Here is a 20,427-nt window from a genome sequence, read left to right as displayed (position 1 = left end):
AGAAACTAGAAGACAAAGGTATATATAGGAGCATGGAGTCACTTCTGTTTATGACGTGACCCCTGAAAAGGAGAAGAGAACTCTAGGTGCAAGCACAAGCCTGGAAAAATCCATGGTAACCTGGGCAAATTCATGCAGCGCTGTTTTGGTACAGTTTTATGAAAGTAAATGGGAAGTCTTAAAGGCAAAAGACAGTTTTTCGTATTGTTTTGTTTTGTTTTTCAGAAAAGCTGCAGATCTCTAATTAAAATGAGGTTAGTGCAGATTTTTCTAGTTCGCATGCTAAAGTCAAGAGACCTGTTGAGATGTTAAGATTTCCAGTCAGGTGGCTACAATGTTTGCCTGACCGTTCTGCAGAAGTGACCGTGTGCACACTGCAGCCCTTGGTGATCAAGTGCTTCACAACCTGAATCTACTCTAGAAGAAAAAAAACAAGATGACTACAGTGCTTTTAGGGTGGAGCCCTTCCTGACATTAATCTACTAAAGTTTATAATTAATATTACAGATAGTTGTAGTATGAGTTACTCAACCTAAAAAAGAAAAAGGGGGAAGGACCCTAAAATAACTCTTACATAAAACTCTTACCTGCAAATTCAGTGACAGGAAAAAAAAGACGAAAGAAAGGAAGGAAGGAAAGAAGGAAAGAGGAAGGAAGGAAGAAAGGAAGAAAAAGTAAGTTATTTCTTGGTCTGATTTGGAAAGTGTCTTTTTTGTATATGAGAAGTTCACAGATTATGATAGTTTATCAGTAACATTAGTTCCTTATGCTTCTGAGCAGCAGGAACAAACTGATTTCAGGAAAGAAATTACTGCTTTGATAACTATACAAGACCACTCCTATTCTAGTTTATATATCTGGCGCCTGTACAGGCTCTGGGACCAGAATGACAGCCTGCTAAGTATTGAGTAGTATGTACTGCAGCTACTTTACTGTCTTCTCACTCAAAAACATTAAATAGGCAAGTCACATACTGCTTTCATAACAATACCTGTAAGTATAGCAATAGCATTAAAATAATAATAATAATAATAATTCCCTCCTCCATCCAGATGACTTCTTTTGAAGTGATAAGTAACTGCAAATTCAGGGACTCCTTTTGGAAATATCTCCCATAACAGCTTAATAAATAAGATTAATCATCTGTTTTAGAATTCAGGGAATTTTAACAACATACAAGTTCAAAAATGTTGGCCTAGAAGTTTATCTGACAAAGTGTGCTGTTGAAGGGCATTGAAATTTCTAATATTGAACTGAACTCAGTCAGTGCATGGCAAAGGGAAATGGACATTAGTTGTGTAATAATCAAACTTACTGATGGAGGTCTGGGGCTACCTTAGATCTTGTTGAAGCTATCTTGTTTTACTTGAAAAAAAATTGTATATAAAAATATATTACTGGTTCATGGAGACTAGTTATCAACTGCGCGCAACCACATAACACAACCAGCCTCGGTTCAAGAAGGAGCAGCAGTGGACATTTATTTCTGTTTGTTTTACTCTTAGATAGTGAAAGAAACAAATTATCAAACAGGTGAAAATTGCATAGGTCTCCTGTTGATTTTTTTTTTTTTTGGTGCTGGTGCATGAGGGTAGAGAAACAAATATGTGTAAATAGTATAATTAAACTGTAATCAAGCCTCTTTTGCAACTTCAGTTTTTCCCACTGTGAAAATGCTTGTATTTCCATGGAAATAAAATTTATTTAAAATGGAAATTTCAAGCACCACATTCCTATTAAGAGATTTTTTTTTTCTCTCTCTAAAGAGATAACAAAGGAAGCTAATCCACTTTGCCCCAAAAGATTATAATCTTTTTTTTTTTCATGTTTCCCCATCCAGAGGACTCTTCCCACTGAAGATAATGTTTGTGTTAGCTACTAGCATAGCTCCAACAGCCAATCAAGTGTTGACTGAAGTTATATCCACCTGCAATTTCAGACAGCTGTGATACATTAAGATATGGTATGATTAAATACTGAGCTTTATTTTCTGGTCTAACAACCATGAACATAATTGTTGTGCTTGATTTTTATGTCGTTATAAAGTGCAAGAGACCATTCTTAACAGAAAACTAAGTTTTCCTGAAATTTTTCTGAAAAATACAATGGATTATTTAAGATTGATCATTGAAACACACTAGGTTACATTTGATCTAATGGAAAATATCCTGATCTAGATAAGAAGATCTACACGAACAGATACGCAGACACCATTATAGAGGAAAATGTTCATCTATCATTTTCCCAGTTAATACAACTGTTTGAGAGCCTGAGGTGGTATAAGCATCAACTGAAGAAAATGTCATTGAGTTAAGTCAAAGTTGTTAATCTGGGAAAAAAAAAGGAAAAAAGAACAGAAAGTAAACCGATTTGCAATACAGGAAGCTAACCAAGTCACGGGATTTCCCACAGATGGTCAAAGTAATAGCGTAATTGCGGAGGAAGCAGATGTTGGGGGACAAGCGGGCTTGCAAGGTCTCTCATTTCAATGCGCAAATCAGGCTGGGCTGAAGCACTGGAAAGCATGAAGTGCTAGACAAGGAGGCTAGAAACTGTGAGTAAATACATTATCATTTGATTCCTCATATGTTCAGGAGGGCATAATTTTGCACGTTCTGGTGAAGTGCCAAGACTGCACCTAACAACCATTGATTCCATTACCAATTATTTTCTCCTTTTGTAACAACTGAAAAATACTGAGGTTTTGTCTAACTATTCCAGGCAAAATGGGTGACAATGTTTTAGAAAGCTTATCTAAAGCAGCTATACAAGCAAGGCTCTTATTGTTTTGTTTGAAGAAGTTGCTTTTACTTTGTCGATATACCTTGCTGTAAAACATTATCTTCTGGTTTCTGCTCTGTAACACAAGTAGTATTAATCTAAACAGGCAGAGATGGTCCAGATTTGCTAATGTATTTTAAAACTTCTCTTTTAGACAGGAGGGATATTTTTCATTTTCAGAGCATACAAAATAATTTTTTCAGTAACTAAAACAGACTGTAGTGATATCAGACACAGTAAAATAGTGGTCATTTTCTCGACATTAAAATGTCATCTGATATGAAGTGAGGCTTTGCCAACATATGCTCATTTGAAAAAAAAAAAGACAATACCAAGCACAACAATAAGTATCTCTTAAGGAGCCTGCATGTAGAGTCTTTTTTCAGAATGACAGTGGCTACTCTTGTTCAAATGTTTGCTCTAACAACAGCTGAGGAAAATATTTTTTTAATGATCCTGTCCCAGCTAGAAAAAGAGAAACTACATTTTTAGCCACCTAGTTCAGTGGACACCAGGTAATGGTTTTAGCCTGTGGACTCCGAAAGAACCGTCACACGCTTGAACACAAAATCATATTTCATATTTAGGAATTGGTGCCACGTCTTTCTCAGAAAATTGTTGTATCAACTAGTCTTCCTGACAACAGGTCAAAATTAAAGACCAAAATGACCAGGGTCAGCTATCACTAGAAGTTTCCAGAAGCTAAACAAGTCTTTGATGGGAAAACAATAGGTTATTTAAACAGATTTTATATATATCTGTATGTGTCTCTACAGCTCTTATGGACACCATGTAAGAGAAGGGGCTTACTTGTTTATGTATGTTCCCTAACTATATAGTTTTATTCACAGTCACTCTTCATGTCCTAGGAGGCCTCTGTTTTCTAATACAAGTGTTATTTTACTTTTTTTACAAATCAAGTAGATGATAATACTTCTGGTATGCTAAAACTACTAATCTGAAGTGGCAGACCAGATGCTTCTATTCCTCATAGGCCTGTTGTTTGTCTAAAAATGCACTACGGGGATGAATTTTAGGTCGCACTAATTTAGTAATATATGCATACAACATTTTTGAAAAGAAACTATATCAAAAGTTTGTTTGCACATAGTTAAAAATAGACAAAAGATTGCTGTGCTTAGAAGATGTGAGGTACAAGGTAACATGTAAGTGAACTTCCTGCTTTGTGTAATTCGCATGTAAAACTAAAATGGCGGCTTCTGTGCTGGGGGGATGTACAGGAATTGCTCTTTTACGTTGTCTAGAAAGTAGTTGTGTTCCAAAAGGAAGTAAGGGTAAACGAGTGTTTGCCCATAGTGGATTTTAACACTGGGGCTCTATTGCAGGAAGAGACTACTAATATGTCTTCAATTAAAAAAAAAAAAAAGCCTTTTCCATGTAAATTTCCCAAGCCTGATTTAACAGGAAATTTTTAAGGCATAGAACTGCCTGGTGTAACACTAATGCAGTAAATCATCCCTCCAGAAGAGTAATGAAATTTACATTAGGGTTCTGTGATCTTCTCTACCTTCCTCAATCACATTATTGTTCTCTTGGATGGAAAGAAAAGATTGTACCCATAAACTATTCTACTTTTAGAAATTAACAGAAGTTACTGTAGTTGTTACATATATTAAAGTTGTTGTTAAATGCATCTTGGTCCCATCTGTTGTTGATTACAAGACAACACTGACAGTTAAATCCTCCATAGTGTTAAAAAAAAAAAAGGCAATTGTTTATTAAAAAAAAAAACAAAAACTTGGACTGACACTTTTTTGTGTTGTTGTTAGCTTTTTTTTTATGAATTTTTCTGTAACTATTTTTCAATTCCACTTCTCAATTAAGAAAAAACTTCAATCTAAAATATTCTCTCTTAGATTTCTGACAGCATATTAGTAATTGTAAATGGTTTACAATCCAAAAATAGAAATAACAATAAGTATTTGAAGAACTTTTGTGCAAGTTAATTAACAGCTGATTATGCTGATACAGATAGAACTCTTGGTCTGAATTATATTACAGCAGATAAAGAGATATTTCCTGTAGAACCATGTGTTACCGTAAAAGTCAGTCAATGAAACTCTCCTAAGACTCAGTTTGGAGTTTTAGGACAGCAGGCATTCTTTAATTGAGGTGCCAGACACACGGGATCACTCTACCTAGTGTGCATGCTTAATTCTTCAGGTTAGAGGGGTTATATGCAACCAGAGTATGCATATTCATTAGATTTCCAATAAATAATTAACATATTCATAATATTTCCCGTAACTCACTAAAATATGGAAATGTCCCTGACACATGCACATTTGTGTCAGTTGGTCTTTGGGGGTCTTCTGGTCATCAGTAGTCTTCCTCACTATGTTCGCTGTTGGAACTCAGTTCTTGTGCATGCTTAGGCCATTTCCTTCTTTTTTATCTTATAGTTTCAACTTAGGCATGCATACTAAGCTAAGTTATGTACACGTCCAAGGACACATGCCTACCATGAGTTCCTCACCTATTCTTTTCAGACACCTCCTTCAGGCCCAAGTTATCTTACTCCCCTCCCCTGTCCTTAGATACAATTCTGTATGGTCTTACAGATAAGACTGACTAACTAGTGAGTAAGGTAGCTTCAGGGATATCAAGTTTATAGACTTCCCCCTTCCTTTATAGACTTACAGACATAGTGAAGGTTTGGCCTATCTGTTCATAAAACATTTCAGATTTGGTTCTATTATTCTATCAGGGGGAGAACCATATGTCCTTCTGACTCTATATCAATCCATCCTTTTCTTTTGAGAGTTTGTAGCGAGCAAGCTACAACTCTCATCGTATTAGTTTACTGTAAGCTCCAACAGAGGTTGTAGCAACAATTACAACATAACATTGTATCATTACACAGGCGATTATATATACAACTATAACAAAAATGATTAACAGATAATTCCTGTTTCCAAAATGATTGTCTTTTCCAGACCCTTAATTTTGAGCAGCAGTTGAAGATAAATTGAAGTAATACCTACATAAAACAAACAAACAAAAATCAAGTGTAATTACTACAGCTAAAATTCTCTCCATCCATAACTTTAAATCAGACAACCAGGGTATCATAGAATTCCACATTTCAAAAACTCCTAGAATCATAGAATATCCAAGTTGGAAGGGGACCCACAAGGATCATCAAGTCCAACTTCTGGGTCCCCAAAGGACCACCCAAAAAATCAGACCGTGTGTCTGAGAGTGTTGTCCAAATGCTTCTTAAACTCCAGCAGGCTCGGTGCTGTGACCATTTCCTGGGGAGCCTGTTCCAGTGCTCGACCACCCTCTCAGTGAATAACTTTTTCCTGATATCCAGTCTGAACCTCTCCTGTCACAGCTTCAAGCCCATTCCCTCAGGTCTTATTGCTGGTCACCAGAGAGAAGAGATCAGCACCTGCCCCTCTTCTCCCCTCATGAGGAAGTTGTAGACAATGATGAGGTCTCCCCTCAGACTCCTTTTCAGGCTGAACAATCCAAGTGACTTCAGCTGCTCCTCATACGTCTTCGCCTCTAGACCCTTTACCATATTTATTGCCTTCCTTTGGACTCTCTTTAACATATCTTTCTTATTCTGTGGTGCCGCAAACTGCACACAGCACTCAAGGTGAGGCTGCGCCAGTGCCAAGCAGAGTGGGACAATCAGTTCCCTTGCAAACTGGCAAAGCCATTGCTGATGCACACCAAGATACAGTTGGCCCTCCTGGCCACCAAGGCACACTGCTGGCTTGTGTTCAGCTTGCTGTTGATCAAAACCCCCAGATCCCTTTCTGCGGGGCTGCTCTTCAGCATCTCATCTCCCAGTCTGTACTAGGGTTGCCCCTTCCCAGGTTCAGAATTCTGACACTTGCATTTGTTAAACTTCATATTGTTGGTAACTGCCCAGCTCTCTAATCTGTCCAGATCGCTCTGCAAAGGCCTCACCACCCTCGATGGAGTCAACAGCTCCACCCAATTTGGTATCATCCATGAAGGTGCTCAAAAAACCTTCAAGTCCTTCATCCAAATCATTTATAAAAACATTGAAGAGGACTGGTCTTAAAATGAAGCTCTGGGGAACCCCACTAGTGAGAGGTCACCAGCCTGATGTAACCCCAGTTACAAGGACTCTCCCTGACCCATCAGCTAGTTGTTCACCCATCTTATCATGCTTTTTTTCTAACTGTGTTCTGGTCATTTTGTCCAGAAAGATACTGTGAGAGACAGTATCGAAAGCTTTATGGAAATCCATAATCAACTCCATATTACATGTTGTCCCGTTGAACCTTGTGTAAAATTTTGGTCTGCTTCTAGATTTCATTCAAGTCTGTCATAATTCTTCCAGTCTGATCCACATACACATAGCTGGCCTAACTGAGTCTTGAGAGTAAAATTCATTTTTTCTACTCTGCCACTAGACTAGGGCAGATCCCAACTAATACCTAACAGTCTGCTTATTTCAGTAATTATCTTGGCTATAAAATGTGGAATTCTACCTGATGACATTCCCAAAGGTATCCTAAATCTTGGAATTATTTCTTCTAGCAAATCTTTTACTACTTCTCTTGCCTTATTGGTATTACAGAAAAGCCTCAGGGCCAACCTGTATATATGTCCACGAGGGCTAACAAATACTTTACCCCCCCACCACCCCTTTTCTTGGCAATTTGGTAAAGTCTATTTGTCAATACTCTCCAGGTGCCTGCCCTCAGTAGTGTGGAGAGTTTTTTGTTTGTTTGTTTGTTTGTTTTTATCCTTCCAATTTGAATTTTATTCTGTGTTTTTGGATTATTCCTACAACATATTTCACACCTCTTGGTGACTGGCCTGTAGCAGCCTCTACCATATTCCTGCTAATAACTGATATTTGTAAATGTTTTAACAAATTTTCTGTTCCCCAGTGCACAGAATTATGCTCTTTCTTCACTAGAGTATTCATAAGGGAATAGGGTACTACTACTAGACGTGAGGGTGTAACTGCCCATCCATTCTCCTATTTTTCCACTTTTGATGTTTCAGTTAATCTTAAATCTTGCTTATCATAAATAGGGTTCTTTTGAAGAGTCTCTCCTCTGGCACTATAGCTAGTACTTCTTTTTCCATGCCTTTTTCTGCAGCCCATTCTGTGGCTAAATCAGACAGCTTATTTCCTCTTTCTTGGGGGGTTCACCCCAATTGGTGAGCTTTACAATGCATAATAGCTACAGCAACAGGAATTTGTATACTTGCATGTAAACTCAAAATTTCTTCCTTATGCTCTATCTCTGTCCCTTCTGTAGACAGTCATCCTCTCCCTTTCCAAATGGCTCCATGTACATGGACTGTTCCAAAGGCATATTTTGAATCAGTCCAGATGTTTATGCATTTGTCTTTGCTTAACTGCAAAGCTTGAGTGAGGGCAGTTAATTCAGACTTCTGGGCTGATATGTGCTGGCAGGTAATGTTTGAGCTTCCACTACAATCTCAACAGTACTGACTGCATATCCAGCCTTCATAAAACTGATACAATTCCCAATCTGTGTCTTGCAAAGGAGTATACTTCATATTGGGTCTACTCGAATAGACCTCCTCAATTGTCTGTAAGCAATCATGCTCAGGTTTACTTTCTTCATACTGAGGTGAGAGAAACATGGCAGGGTTGACCACTGCTGTTGTCACGTCATCTGGTTCTATCAGTACCACCTGAAACTTTAACATTCTGCTAGGGGAGAGCCAATGTCTGTCTACCCTTCTGATCCAATACTGTAGTTACCATGTGCAGAACATAAACATGTATTTTCTGTCCCATGGTGAGCTTCCGGGCCTCTTGTGCTAAAAATACTATAGCAGCCACTACTTTTAAGCATCCAGGTCATAACTGACTTACTAGATCCAATTGCTCGGAAAAGTATGCCACGGCTCTCTTATGTTCCCCCAAGTGCTGGGTAAAGAAACTGAGAGCTACAGCCAGCCTTTCATAGGTGAACAGTTCAAAGGGTTTTTCTAAATTAGGTAGCCCTAAAGCCAGGGCTTTCATCCAGGCTCTTTTAAGTTGACTCTGCCTTTCATTGGTCCACTGAAGGGAGCCCTCGGATAACTTCAACAATTCATCCCACCGTTCCCAAGAAAGCTTCTAATTCATGAACATTTTGAGGTTCTGGGAGTTGGCAAATAGCTTCCTTCCTTTCATTACTTGTCTCTGTCCCTTTAAGATTTCAAAACCTAAATATGTTACAATTTCTTGTGCAATTTGAGCCTTCTTCTTTGACGCTGGATACCCACTGAGTGCAAGGAAATTTAATAGGTTAATTGTCAGTTCCAAACATTCTTCCTGGAAGTTGCCAGCTAGCAGTATATTGTTAACATATCGTGGTATCGTTATATGTGTTTTAAAATAATTCTTACCTTTTTTAAAAAATAAAATAAAAAATGAAAAAAAACAGTTGAACAACATCTTGAATTTACAAATTACACCAGGCAGCAGTGCTTTCGGTAAGTTCTTTAAAGCTAGAACTGTGAAGTCAGAATAGAGATGTAACTAAAGTGACGATTTTGTAAGTAATTTGAAAGCAGTCATTCAGATGTGACTGAATGTATACACAAGAGAACAGAGCACGTACAAATGATAGATTTCCATTGTTAATGGTTCTAATGTGTTGTTGTGATGTGTCACATTATCATGCCTTTATGGCCACTCAGAGACTAAGGCAAGGTTGATTTTTATTTTAATTTGCCATCCTTCTGCTTGATGGTCTAAGCAGGGTTTAAGTAGGTGTAAATACGAAGCTGTGAATGTGTATTGAAAAATCTTCACTTTGTAGTCTGGATTTGGTAACATATTAGAGAACTTTCCATGGCAAGGTTAAAAAGCTCAGTACTGCATGTAGTCCTAATGAAGGGTCACAATATTCACACAAAGTTATTCTGAAATCTTCTGCCAATTTAGAATTGTGATCTGAGATTTCATCTTTAGTGGTAAAAGCAATTTACTTTTAAAATAATTATATCAACCTGTGCAAGTTAAAAGGCAATTCTTTACAAAGCTCTTTTCTTAGATAATGTTGAACACCATAGGAGCCCACTAGACATAGGATCCCACCAGACTCTGAACACAGCAGGCTCTGAAACCATTTTCTTTGTGGCTTGGGACTCAGGACACAGAAAGAATAGGACAAGATTATTCCTACTCAATACAAAAGAAAGCAATTTCAATTTGTGTTCACATCATCTGTTTTAAGAAGGAGAATGGAAAGAATAACTCCATAGTTTTAGTTCTCAGAATAACAGAAGATAAAGATTATGGATCTTCGCTAACACAAAATTTCTTCCAGGCTTCAAAATGACTAAAAATCACACAATATTACCATTACTGTATAGTGAAAAAGCTGAAACTGTTCAATTGTAGAGTTAAATAAAATTGCTTCATTTTTTCAAAACGCCAAGTCTATATGAAAGGTCTTAATACTAAAGTTTAAAGTATCAAAAATATAGCTAATGTCTTTAAGAGAATACAGCTCAGTGCAAAACATCTTTTTTATTTTATTTTATTTTGGCAAGACACTGAAAGATTTTTTTTTTTTTTTTTTTTTTTAGAGAAAGTAAATAGAACACTGTGTGTAAAGGTGTGTTAATTTCCAAACTGTGAAGTTCAGCAATGATACACAGTGGAAAAAAAAATATTTGTACTATTGTTGTGTGTATTCTTATTTTTGGAACTATTTTCATCTACTCCTGGAAAAGTCATCAGCTACAAAATAATATATCCAGGAAAATCTTCCCACCAGCAAAATCTGCCAGTCCAGCAAGTCAGCTCTGTAGGGGAAAACCTGCCCAAAATTCAATAACACCATTAAAAGATAACAGAACTTTTATTATATCCCCATACTTTGATGACAGAGAAAGCAAAGTCACTCGTGTGATTGGGATTGTTCACCATGAAGATGTAAAAGAACTATACTGCTGGTTTTGCTGTCAGCCCCATGGACAGATATACGTATCAAAAGCAAAAATTGATGTTCACTCAGATAGATTTGGATTCCCTTATGGTGCAGCAGATATAGTTTGTCTGGAACCTGAAATCTGCGATCCAACACATGTATCAATTCATCAGTCTCCACATGGAAACATTGACCAGCTGCCAAGGTTTGAAATTAAAAACCGGAAGGCTGAGACCTTCTCTGTTGACTTCACTGTATGCATCTCTGCCATGTTTGGAAATTACAACAATGTCTTACAGTTTATACAGAGTATGGAAATGTACAAGATTCTTGGGGCACAGAAAGTGGTAGTCTATAAGAACAGCTGCAGCGAGCTGATGGAGAAAGTCTTGAAGTTTTATATGGAAGAAGGAACTGTGGAGATAATTCCTTGGCCAATAAACTCATACCTCAAGGTTTCCTCTAAATGGCACTTTTCTATGGATGCAAAAGACATTGGCTACTATGGGCAAATCACAGCTCTAAATGACTGTATATACCGTAACATGCGGAGGAGCAAGTTTGTGGTTCTTAATGATGCTGATGAAATAATTCTTCCCCTTAAGCACCCAGACTGGAAAACGATGATGAGCAGTCTTCAGGAGCAAAATTCAGGCACTGGCATTTTCCTCTTTGAGAACCATATCTTCCCAGAAACCATATCCACTCCTGTGTTCAACATTTCATCTTGGAATACCGTGCCAGGTGTTAACATACTACAGCATGTGCACAGAGAACCTGACAGGAAAGAGGTTTTTAATGCCAAGAAAATGATAATTGATCCAAGAAGGGTGATTCAGACTTCTGTCCACTCTGTCCTACGCGCTTATGGGACCAGTGTGAATGTTCCAATGGATGTGGCCCTCATTTATCACTGTCGGATGCCCCATCAAGAAAATCTTCCCAGAGACTCCCTCATCAGGGATACAACACTGTGGAAATATAACTCATCGTTAATCACGAATGTTAACAAAGTGCTACAGCAAACAGTACTGTAAGCTCAAAAGCGAAACTTTGTCTATAAGGAGGGGAAAGTGGAGAGTTGTCTATGTCCCAGGGAGACATAGGATATCATTCAAAGATCACATTAAAAATCTCTTGCACCTGAAGATTACATCCTGTAAAGCTTTGGGAGACCAGCCCTTTTATGTACCATCCAAATGTAAAGGCATTTTAGCTGTGAAATGAAGCGAAGTATCCAGGGAAGCAATATTCAAAACTGAAAAAATGTATTTGATTCAAGAAGGGTGTTTTTTTTTTTTTGTAATTGATTGTCTTTTTGAAAGTGTAATGGCTTGTTTGTGTTTGTATTTCACACGTTAATTACATGATCTGTCAGTTAAATTTGGGGTAGAGCCCTGATCCCACTCCAACAAGGTATAGTACTGTTGTGGTCCCTCGTTTGCAGTTGTGCTCTCTTTGCTGTTCATTCCCGGGATGCTGGTGTGGGAGCATGTCCCGGTGCACGGCATCTGGACCGGGGCGGACTGCGCTGCGGGGACGGGTCTGGCGCGGGATGGGCAGGCCCTGTTCGGCCCGGCACTTCTCCAGACGCTGGGGCAGACCGGCAGCGCCGTGTTGCTCCCGGGACCGGCGCTGGCCCAGACACGGCCCCGCCCGTGTCAGCGTCCTGGGCCTGGCCTCCGCGTCACCCAGCCTCGCGGCCTTGCAGGGAGCCGCCCCGGTGAACGCCCCGGCGAACCTCCGGAGGCGGCGGGAACGAAGGCATTTCGCCCGGACCGGCCAGAGGCACGCGCGGTGCGGCGCTCGCCGCAGTGGTCTGGCCGGCTGCCTGGGGCCCCGCTCCACTGGAGCGACTGCCCGGTGGCCCTGGCGGCCCGCCGATACCGGCGGCGCCAGAACGGGCCGGCGCCCCGCGACCCAGCCCCGCGCGAGCGGTGCTGTGGAGTGCGGGGTCCGCTCCACGCGGGTCGGCGGGGGTGGGGGCGCCATAACGGGAGCGAGCGCGGCGGGGGCACTGCCGGCGGCTCGTACGGTCGAGTGTCTAGTGCCGCAGCCGCTCACGGGGCGTCCCGCGGGGCCGGGGCTGCCCCGCCCGCAGCCGCCGCACCTTCCCAGGTGGGAGGTGATGGGGCCGGCCGGCCCCGCCTTTCCTGGGGCTGCAGAGACGGAGGCTCTGGCGTAGCCGCCACGGAGGTAATCGCTGCTGGTTTCGGTGACGGGGGCGGGGGACGGACGGCGAGAGCTCCCCTAGCGCCGGCGCCCTGCCGCGGTTCAGCTTCGCGCCGTGCTGCGCTTACAGTCGTGCGGGCAGCGGCGCTCCGGCGTCAGCCTGCGCTGGGAAAGGCGAACCCACGGGACGAGGACCGGAGGCAGCAGGGAGAGGGGCGTGTTGCTGTCGGATAACTGGTAAACTGCTGGGCACAGTGAGGGTGTCAGGCTGCAGCGCCCGCTTGGGATCCTGTAACTGGCATCACTTGCAAGAGAGGCTCGCCGTGCTCGCCGCCCATGAAATAGCAAATAAGATATTGGTCAGCTATAGCATTATTTTGGGGTACTGATGTTGACCCCTGAATGGTAAGTTTAAGGTGTTTATTAATTGTAAAAGACAATTTTTGAAGTCTCTCTCTGAATACACTACAAGCGTGGGAGTTTAATTTTAGATTTAAAGAATGCATAACTTCTTGAAGGAACGGTTTCAGTGTGTGTTGTGGGTTAACCCTGTGCATTGGGTTTACATGGCAGGGGCTTCGGGGGTGGTGGTGGTGGAGAGGTCTGCAAGGGTGGCCTCTCTGAGCAGAGCCCAGAAGCTGCCCCATGTCAGTTAAGAGCCAGCTCCAGTTGGCATCAAAAGGGACCCACCACTGGCCTGAGCTGAGCCAGTGAGCAATGCTGGTTGTGCCTCTGTGAGAGCATATTTAAGAAAGGGAAAAACAAAAAAAAAAACTGCTGCACAACAGCAGCTGGCGGAGAGAGGAGTGAGAAACAGCCCTGCAGACACCAACATCAGTGAAAAAGGAGGGCAGGAGCTGCTCCAGGCTCCAGAGCAGAAGTTCCCCTGCAGCCTGGGGAGAGGACCATGGTGGAGCTGATTGTCCCCCTGCAGCCCATGGGTATCACGGTGGAGCCAATCTCCACACTGCAGCCCATGGAGGAGCCCAAGGTGGAGCTGGTGAATATGTCCTGAAGGAGGCAGCAGCCCACAGAGAGCCCCCGCCGGAGCAGATTCCAGGCTGGACCTGTAGCAGGTGGAGAGGAGTTGACGTAGTAGCAGGTGATCTGGCGGGAGCTGACAGTCCTGCGGAATCCATGTTGGAGGGGTTTGCTCCTGAAAGATGGATCCCGTGGTACAGACTCATATGGGGCAGTTCTTGAAGAGCTGCTGTCTGTGGGAATCCCACATAGGGTCAGTTCAGGAAGGATGGCATCCTGTGGGAGGGACCCCATTATGGAGCAGGGGAAGAGTGAACATGAAGGAGCAGGGGGCACGTGTTGTGGACTGACTGTAGCCCCAGTTCCCCGGTCCCCTGCACCACTTGAGGGGAGGACATAGAAGAGGGTGGATGGTGGGGGGGGGAAATGGTTTTAGTTTGCTTTTAGTTTCTCACTGTTCTAGTCTGCTAGTGATAGGCAATCTCCCTATGCTGAGTTTATTTTGCCCATGACAATAATTGGTGAGGGATCTTCCTGTCCTTATCTCAACCCTTGTGCCTCTTCCATCATATTTTCTCACCCTTTTTCTTTGAGGAGGGGGAGTGAGAGAGTGGCTGTGGTGGAGTTCAGCTGCCCAACAGGGTAAAACCACCACAACCTGGTAGGCAGCAGAGCCCCACACAGCCACTTCTTAGTCCTCCCACCACCCCCAGCAGGATGGGGAAATGAAGCAGAAGGGCAAAAATGAGAAAACACATGGGTTGCATTAAAGACAGTTTAATGGATAATGCAAAGCTGCATGAACAAGCAAAACAAAACAAGGAATTCATTCGCTATTTCCTATCAGCAGACAGGTGTTCAGCCATTTCTGGAAAAGCAGGGCCTCTTCACATGTAAGAGTTGAGAAGATGAAAACCATAACCCTAAGTGTTCTCCCCCTCCTTCTTTCCCCTACTTTTTTCCTTTCGTTGGTTTGGTTCAGCTTTCTCATCTGTGTCCACTCCAAGCTTCTTGTGTACCCTCAGACTACTCACAGGGACTCAATGCGTGAAGCAGAAAATGCCTTGACCCTGTGTAAGCACTGTTCAGCAGTAGCTAAAACATTGTGTGTTATCAACACTGTTTTGGTCACAAATCCAAAACATAGCACCATATGAGATACAAATAAGAAAATTAACTCTCTCCCAGCCAAAACCAATACAGTGATAAGGACAATAAGTTGAAATAACACTCTTTTAAATATTGTCATGCAACTTTTATTTTACCTGACCTATTTCTGTTCAAAGGATACAAAGTCTAATTGTTTACAATGGGTTTATGGGTGTATGGCAGATCTTTTTTGTGTGTACAGGGACATGTGTGCTTGGCAAGTCTCATGGCTCAAACTAAGTTAATGGAATTACTCTCTGGTTTACCTTCACTGCATTTAGAATAGAAATTGCCAGTTTAATCCTTCAAGAGCAATATTCTGTCAACAGTGAAATAATACTGTCCTCAGTTTAACCCTTCAAAAATTATACTTCTGACTTTGGGTCATGTAAGATCATGGAATGCCAGAACACTGGCATTTCAAAGAGAAGAAGCTAAACTATCAAAAGTTCAGTGACAGAATCCAGATTAAGATGGCAAAATGATTGTTAGTCTTTAGAATTTTTATTTAAGCACTGGTGGTTTGTGTGGTTGCTTTTGGCAAAACCATAAAGCAAAGAAGAGGGAATAAAACTTATGAAAAACAATAAATTAATAATGCTATCCATTAATAGTAGCTTGCTTTCAGTTAAACCCCAAAGAAGCCAAGTTTTAGGCTGTGTAGTGTTCCTGTACTACTGATGCTAAGACTGTTTATTAGTGACTGAAATTTTGTAATCACATCTGTTAACTGACCCCTGAAATAAGTTTATTTTGCCACCCTCCACCTCTGCCCCACCCCATTTTGAGAGGTAGAAGAGTAAGGTGAGAATTATAAAAACAAACAAACAAACAAACAACCACCCTTAATGTAGATGTCTTTGTGAAGATACTGAAATGAGCAGGATGAAAGATCTTCAGCTGTCTCAATACAAAGAAAATAAATTAAGGAGGAAGGACACAACACAGGGAAGATGTTGGTGAGATTAATAATGATCTGTGAAGGGCTGTTGAACTAAATTAGCTCTTTGTTCCACCTTTTAGTAAGGATAATGCTAATAGTGGAGAGTTCAGGAAAAGAAGGTCTGAAAATAGAAGTTGTATTGCAAAGGTGAAAACAACACTCCATTTAGAGGCCAGTATTGAATAATTTCCATTACAAAATTCTAAGATAGATAAGTTACTGAAGAACCAGTGACAGGTGTTTAATAAATATGTCGTGATCATATTGGTACAATGTGGCAAAGAAAGCACAAGTAGTTCCCTTTTTTGGGGAAAAAAAAAAAAAGACGATTTAAGTGTGTGGAAGTTTCTAAGTGCAATCTTATCACGTACAGGGTTTTAGAGCGTTTTTATTTTTATTTTTATTTATTTTTTTAAGGACAGTAAGTAAAGAGATAAAGAGAAATGTAATTAATTCAGTCAGCTGGGACAGATGTTCTTTATTACAACTTTGCAGCAGAAGAAAGCATGTTGTGTAACTGCAGTTGGCTGGAAAACTGAGCCAGTGTATTAACGTTGGTCTCATGACAAGCTCAGATGTACCTGTCCAATGTGATGCATGTGCAAAAAAAGTAATCTTAGCACATGTTAAGAAATAATATGTCCAGTATGTGAGGGCTTGCAATTCTCATTTACAAATGTATTTCTGATCACCTGTGCTAGAGATGAACTGAAACTGGACTAACTGTGCAAAAGCAACCGATCAGGGAAGAATGCTTCTTATAAGAAGATACTAGATCATCCTGCCTGGTTTAATGAAAAAGTATTAAAAGTGAAGATTAGGAGGGGATATGACTGCAGTCCATAAATGCAGGGAGGAAGAAAGGCTTTTTGCTCTTAATGGGAATACTGAAAAAGAACAAACTGGTGTGAAGTAGTCATTGATACCATTAGCTTAATTTAGTATTAAAGCAAATCTGCATGATTTGTATCATATTCTACTTGAATACTAATTGGAATTAAAATACAAAACCTGAATTAATTATTATTATTAAAAGAAAATAAGCTCTTTAAAATATGCTGGAAACGTATTTTTTAAGTTAAAATTTACCATGTACTCTCAGTAGTGAGAGAACATAAAAAATGTACCATTCCTCATTAATCTGAGTTTATGTATTTCCTGACTAGATTTCTGTGCTATTAATCTCAGGAGATAAAAATTCATGAGTCACATGTCAGGAAAACTGTGAATTTAACTCCCAAATATTTATTTTCTTTAAGATTCAGTTCTCTGGTGTGTCTTGACTTTTATATTTTGCTCTTTGTGTCTGCTTCTAGAAACTCCTATTGTTTTGGATCTCTCTCACACTTCCTCATCTGAATCTGTCTTTGTCTATCTTAATTAAGCCTATAGTACTTTACTGAAAAAATGTACATTACAGAAAAAAACAAACAAAACCAAATATAGAGTATATTTTTAAAGTTCTCTTTAAGCATGCATGTGAACCGCAGATATATCAACATGCATGATTAATTTCCAGAAGGAAACCAATTGGGTTTAAAATATCCATGTGCCTAAGTTTGATTTGCTTGGACAACTCCATATTCAAGTTTGTAATGTAAATGAAGCTCTTGGGAGGCAACTGTATGCTTTGCTCAAGAGAAGGAAAACTTGTTTTTCTGGTAGGTGTGGCAGCTATTACGCACATAAAAGAACACTAGTCATTTGAAGTAGACTGTGTTGGCATGTGTCTTAGGTATTGTACCAACTTTTTTTTTCTCCTCAGTGTTGTTCTGTATTGAGCATTTCTTGCAGATTATCTTAAAAAAAAAAAAAAAAGCTTTTATCTGATTAGAATAAACAATTAGTAGATACATCTTAGCAAAAAAAAAATCAGTTGAACTGAAAAAACTTCACTCAGCTGTCTGCTTTAAAAAGGTACTTTTTCTTTCAGATGTTCACTATTCAAAACAAAATTGAAATGATAACTTTTTGTTGTCCATTTATAGCCAGCAAAAGAAGAAGAAATAACAGGTAAGAAATTGCTTGTATATTTTTAATGATGATATGTTGGGACATTTCTTTATTAAAAACTATTAGCCTATAAGAGTGAACAATATTTTAAGAAATAAATAAGATTGACGAAAAGTAAATCTGTATTGTAAGACTGTATATATTTTAATATATAACAGTCTGGGAATAAGAACACTAAATGCTCCAGGGAAACTTCTTGGCTGACTTCAAAATGTTTGATAAAGAGACACACAAAATTTGAGTTTTCTCAGTCCCAAGTCTTCACCACTAAATTGCATAACTGTAGCAGGCTCTTAACCATGTATTTTATTGCAGTTCTGCTCTAAATTATAAGGACTTCTGTGGGGGATTCTCCACCTCAGATTCAGAACAGAGTCAGTATTGTCTGCTGCTGCTGTTCTGCTTTCTGAATAGTGAAAGGCAGTGAGCCTTTTGATGCCCTGTGACAGTTCTGCTCTGCAAAGAAATTTCTTGATAGCTATAAAAATATAAAAAATATCAGCCTTGGCAAATAGGGCACTTTAAGGGTTTTATTGTGAATATAACTCTCCTGTGCTTTTTGAGGAAAGGACGATTGGGAAAATTCTGCACACAATTCTGAAGGCTTGGGCAATTATTTTTTTTCTTGGAGATGCAGAAGCTAGATTGCTATATTAATAAGCTAGATTTTTTTATTATTATTTATTTTTTTCCCCTCTGCTTGGAAGGTACTGTCTTTAAGCAGAAAACCAGACCATAGGGGAATTTTTCAAGCCAAACAGTAAAGTTGCTAGAGAATTTAGGGACTTCCAAAACTGTGAAGCTGCCGAGTGTGGTACCTGTATCAAAACTATGGATTTAGGTGTTTAGGTACTTTCTAGTTCTCTTTCTTGCTTTTCTTTAAACATGCTAGTATTTTGTTCTATCACAAAACAATATTGAGCTAGATGCTCTCAAAATAGATCTAGGCAATATGTGAAATGTGAAAAAAAAAAGTGTGGAATAATAGGTGTAATTATTATTTTACAATAGACTGAGTAATATGCTATGGAAAAAGTATTGTTAGAGATCTAGCACGTGCATACTTTCAGAAGATGCCAGATCCCTCCAAAAATGCAAGTGATTTTTATTCAGATCCTTGAGAAGAAAATGGAAGGATAAGAAATAGGAGAGTCTTCCAATATCTACTAAATCTATGACATTGCTACTTATTTTTTCTATAAATTATACACATGGAAATCTGGCTCTTTTATTTATTTGTTTGTTTGTTTGTTTATGAGCAGCTGGCTTTTTGCAGTAATAACTTGGCCTGTAGATACATTTTCTTCATCTTGTGCAATAGGATTGGTTTATTCCATCTTGGCATTTTAACCCCCCTCTTCTTGCTGGAATTCAGGGATTTTTTTTTCTACCAGTCTAGTTTTCTGGCCTAACATTAATTTGATTACTCTGTGTCATGCTTCTTCCAAGAATCATTGCAGCACAAGCGGACCTTTGAAGAGACTTGCTGTCACCGTACTACTTGTGGATCACATGTGGATGGCTAAAGGTGAATTTATAAGGAAAAATGTAATTTTATCTCCATTTGCAGAAATTACTGATTGAGAGTGCCATGGGCTCCCAGTCATATGTTAACACTTGCTCACAGTAGAGTGCTGCAAGGGACTTTGGCCAGCTAGATGCTCAGAGATGCCTCTGTCCCTGTAGCAGCAGAAGTTCAAGAGCTGACCCCTCCCCAGCCATGCCAGGAACAGTACCAGCATTAATGCAGTGTCAGAAGACACAGATCTCTGGTAAAAAAATAATATGAGGCAGCTTTCCCTGCAAGCTCAGCCTTGCGCAGTGCTAAGTAGTGTAGAGCTGATAACTGAGAAGTTAAGATTTATATCACCCCCCAGCTAAACATTCACTTCTGCTGAATTGTACAAACTGATCTTCCTCTGTATGTATTGTTTCATTTGTGGTGAAACGCAAGTTAGGTAATTCACACATTATAGACTATATCTGGACCATCGTGTGTAATAATCCCTGATTGATATATTTCTTCTCTGAGCTTGATTAATTCTGCATATATTTCATTTATGTCTGCTCCTAACTTTGTGAGAAGTCCAACTGAGTTTAGTTTGTGTATTATTTGCATGTACACTATGTAGATATTTTTTTGTTTTGCTTTAAAAATTATTTTCTATTTAACGTTCTGAAGTTTTCATTATAAAAAAAATAATGCTTAATGGCTCCCTGTTCTCTTGTATACAGACCTCTGTCATATTTTTTCACATTCAGTACCCAAAGAACCCTGCATTAACAAAAATTATTCCAAACATCTGAAATATAGGTGCATTCAGAGTGTCACAGACAGTACCAGCCATTCGTTTAAAGGTTTGTTCTATGTTTTTTTTCTTTTTCTGCACAGTGACAGAGATATGTCCCCTGCCCCAAGATTGTTTCTGAAATTCTTCAGCAATGAACATGAGTCAATATTATCTTATACTAAAT

At 39.7% G+C, this 20,427-nt stretch overlaps 1 protein-coding gene across 20 annotated transcripts in view; it reads left to right on the top strand.

Annotated features, from left to right (window-relative positions):
• The first annotated feature begins 1,993 nt into the window (after positions 1–1,993).
• LOC308180330 (beta-1,4-galactosyltransferase galt-1-like) overlaps positions 1,994–20,427 on the top strand; it is a 31,035-nt gene continuing 12,601 nt past the window's right edge. For 3 of the 20 annotated variants that reach the window (XR_013940894.1, XR_013940895.1, XR_013940896.1), the window contains exons 1-3: positions 11,734–12,890; positions 17,873–17,952; positions 19,402–19,480. Coding sequence is in view for 8 of the 20 variants with exons in the window: in XM_080561737.1 (XP_080417863.1) it covers positions 10,412–11,731 (1,320 nt within the window). In the remaining 12 variants the exon portion in view is untranslated. Of the gene's footprint in view, positions 2,555–10,350; positions 13,272–17,872; positions 17,953–19,401; positions 19,481–20,187; positions 20,311–20,427 lie in introns of those variants that run through there. The other 17 variants (XR_013940899.1, XM_080561745.1, XM_080561741.1 and 14 more) reach the window with 15 other exon arrangements.

Source organism: Anser brachyrhynchus (genome assembly GCF_964034855.1).
Source record: "Anser brachyrhynchus genome assembly, chromosome: 19".
Lineage (NCBI taxonomy): Eukaryota > Metazoa > Chordata > Aves > Anseriformes > Anatidae > Anser > Anser brachyrhynchus.
The sequence above is the reverse complement of the archived record's forward strand: the minus strand, read 5'-3'. Positions and strand labels throughout refer to the sequence as shown.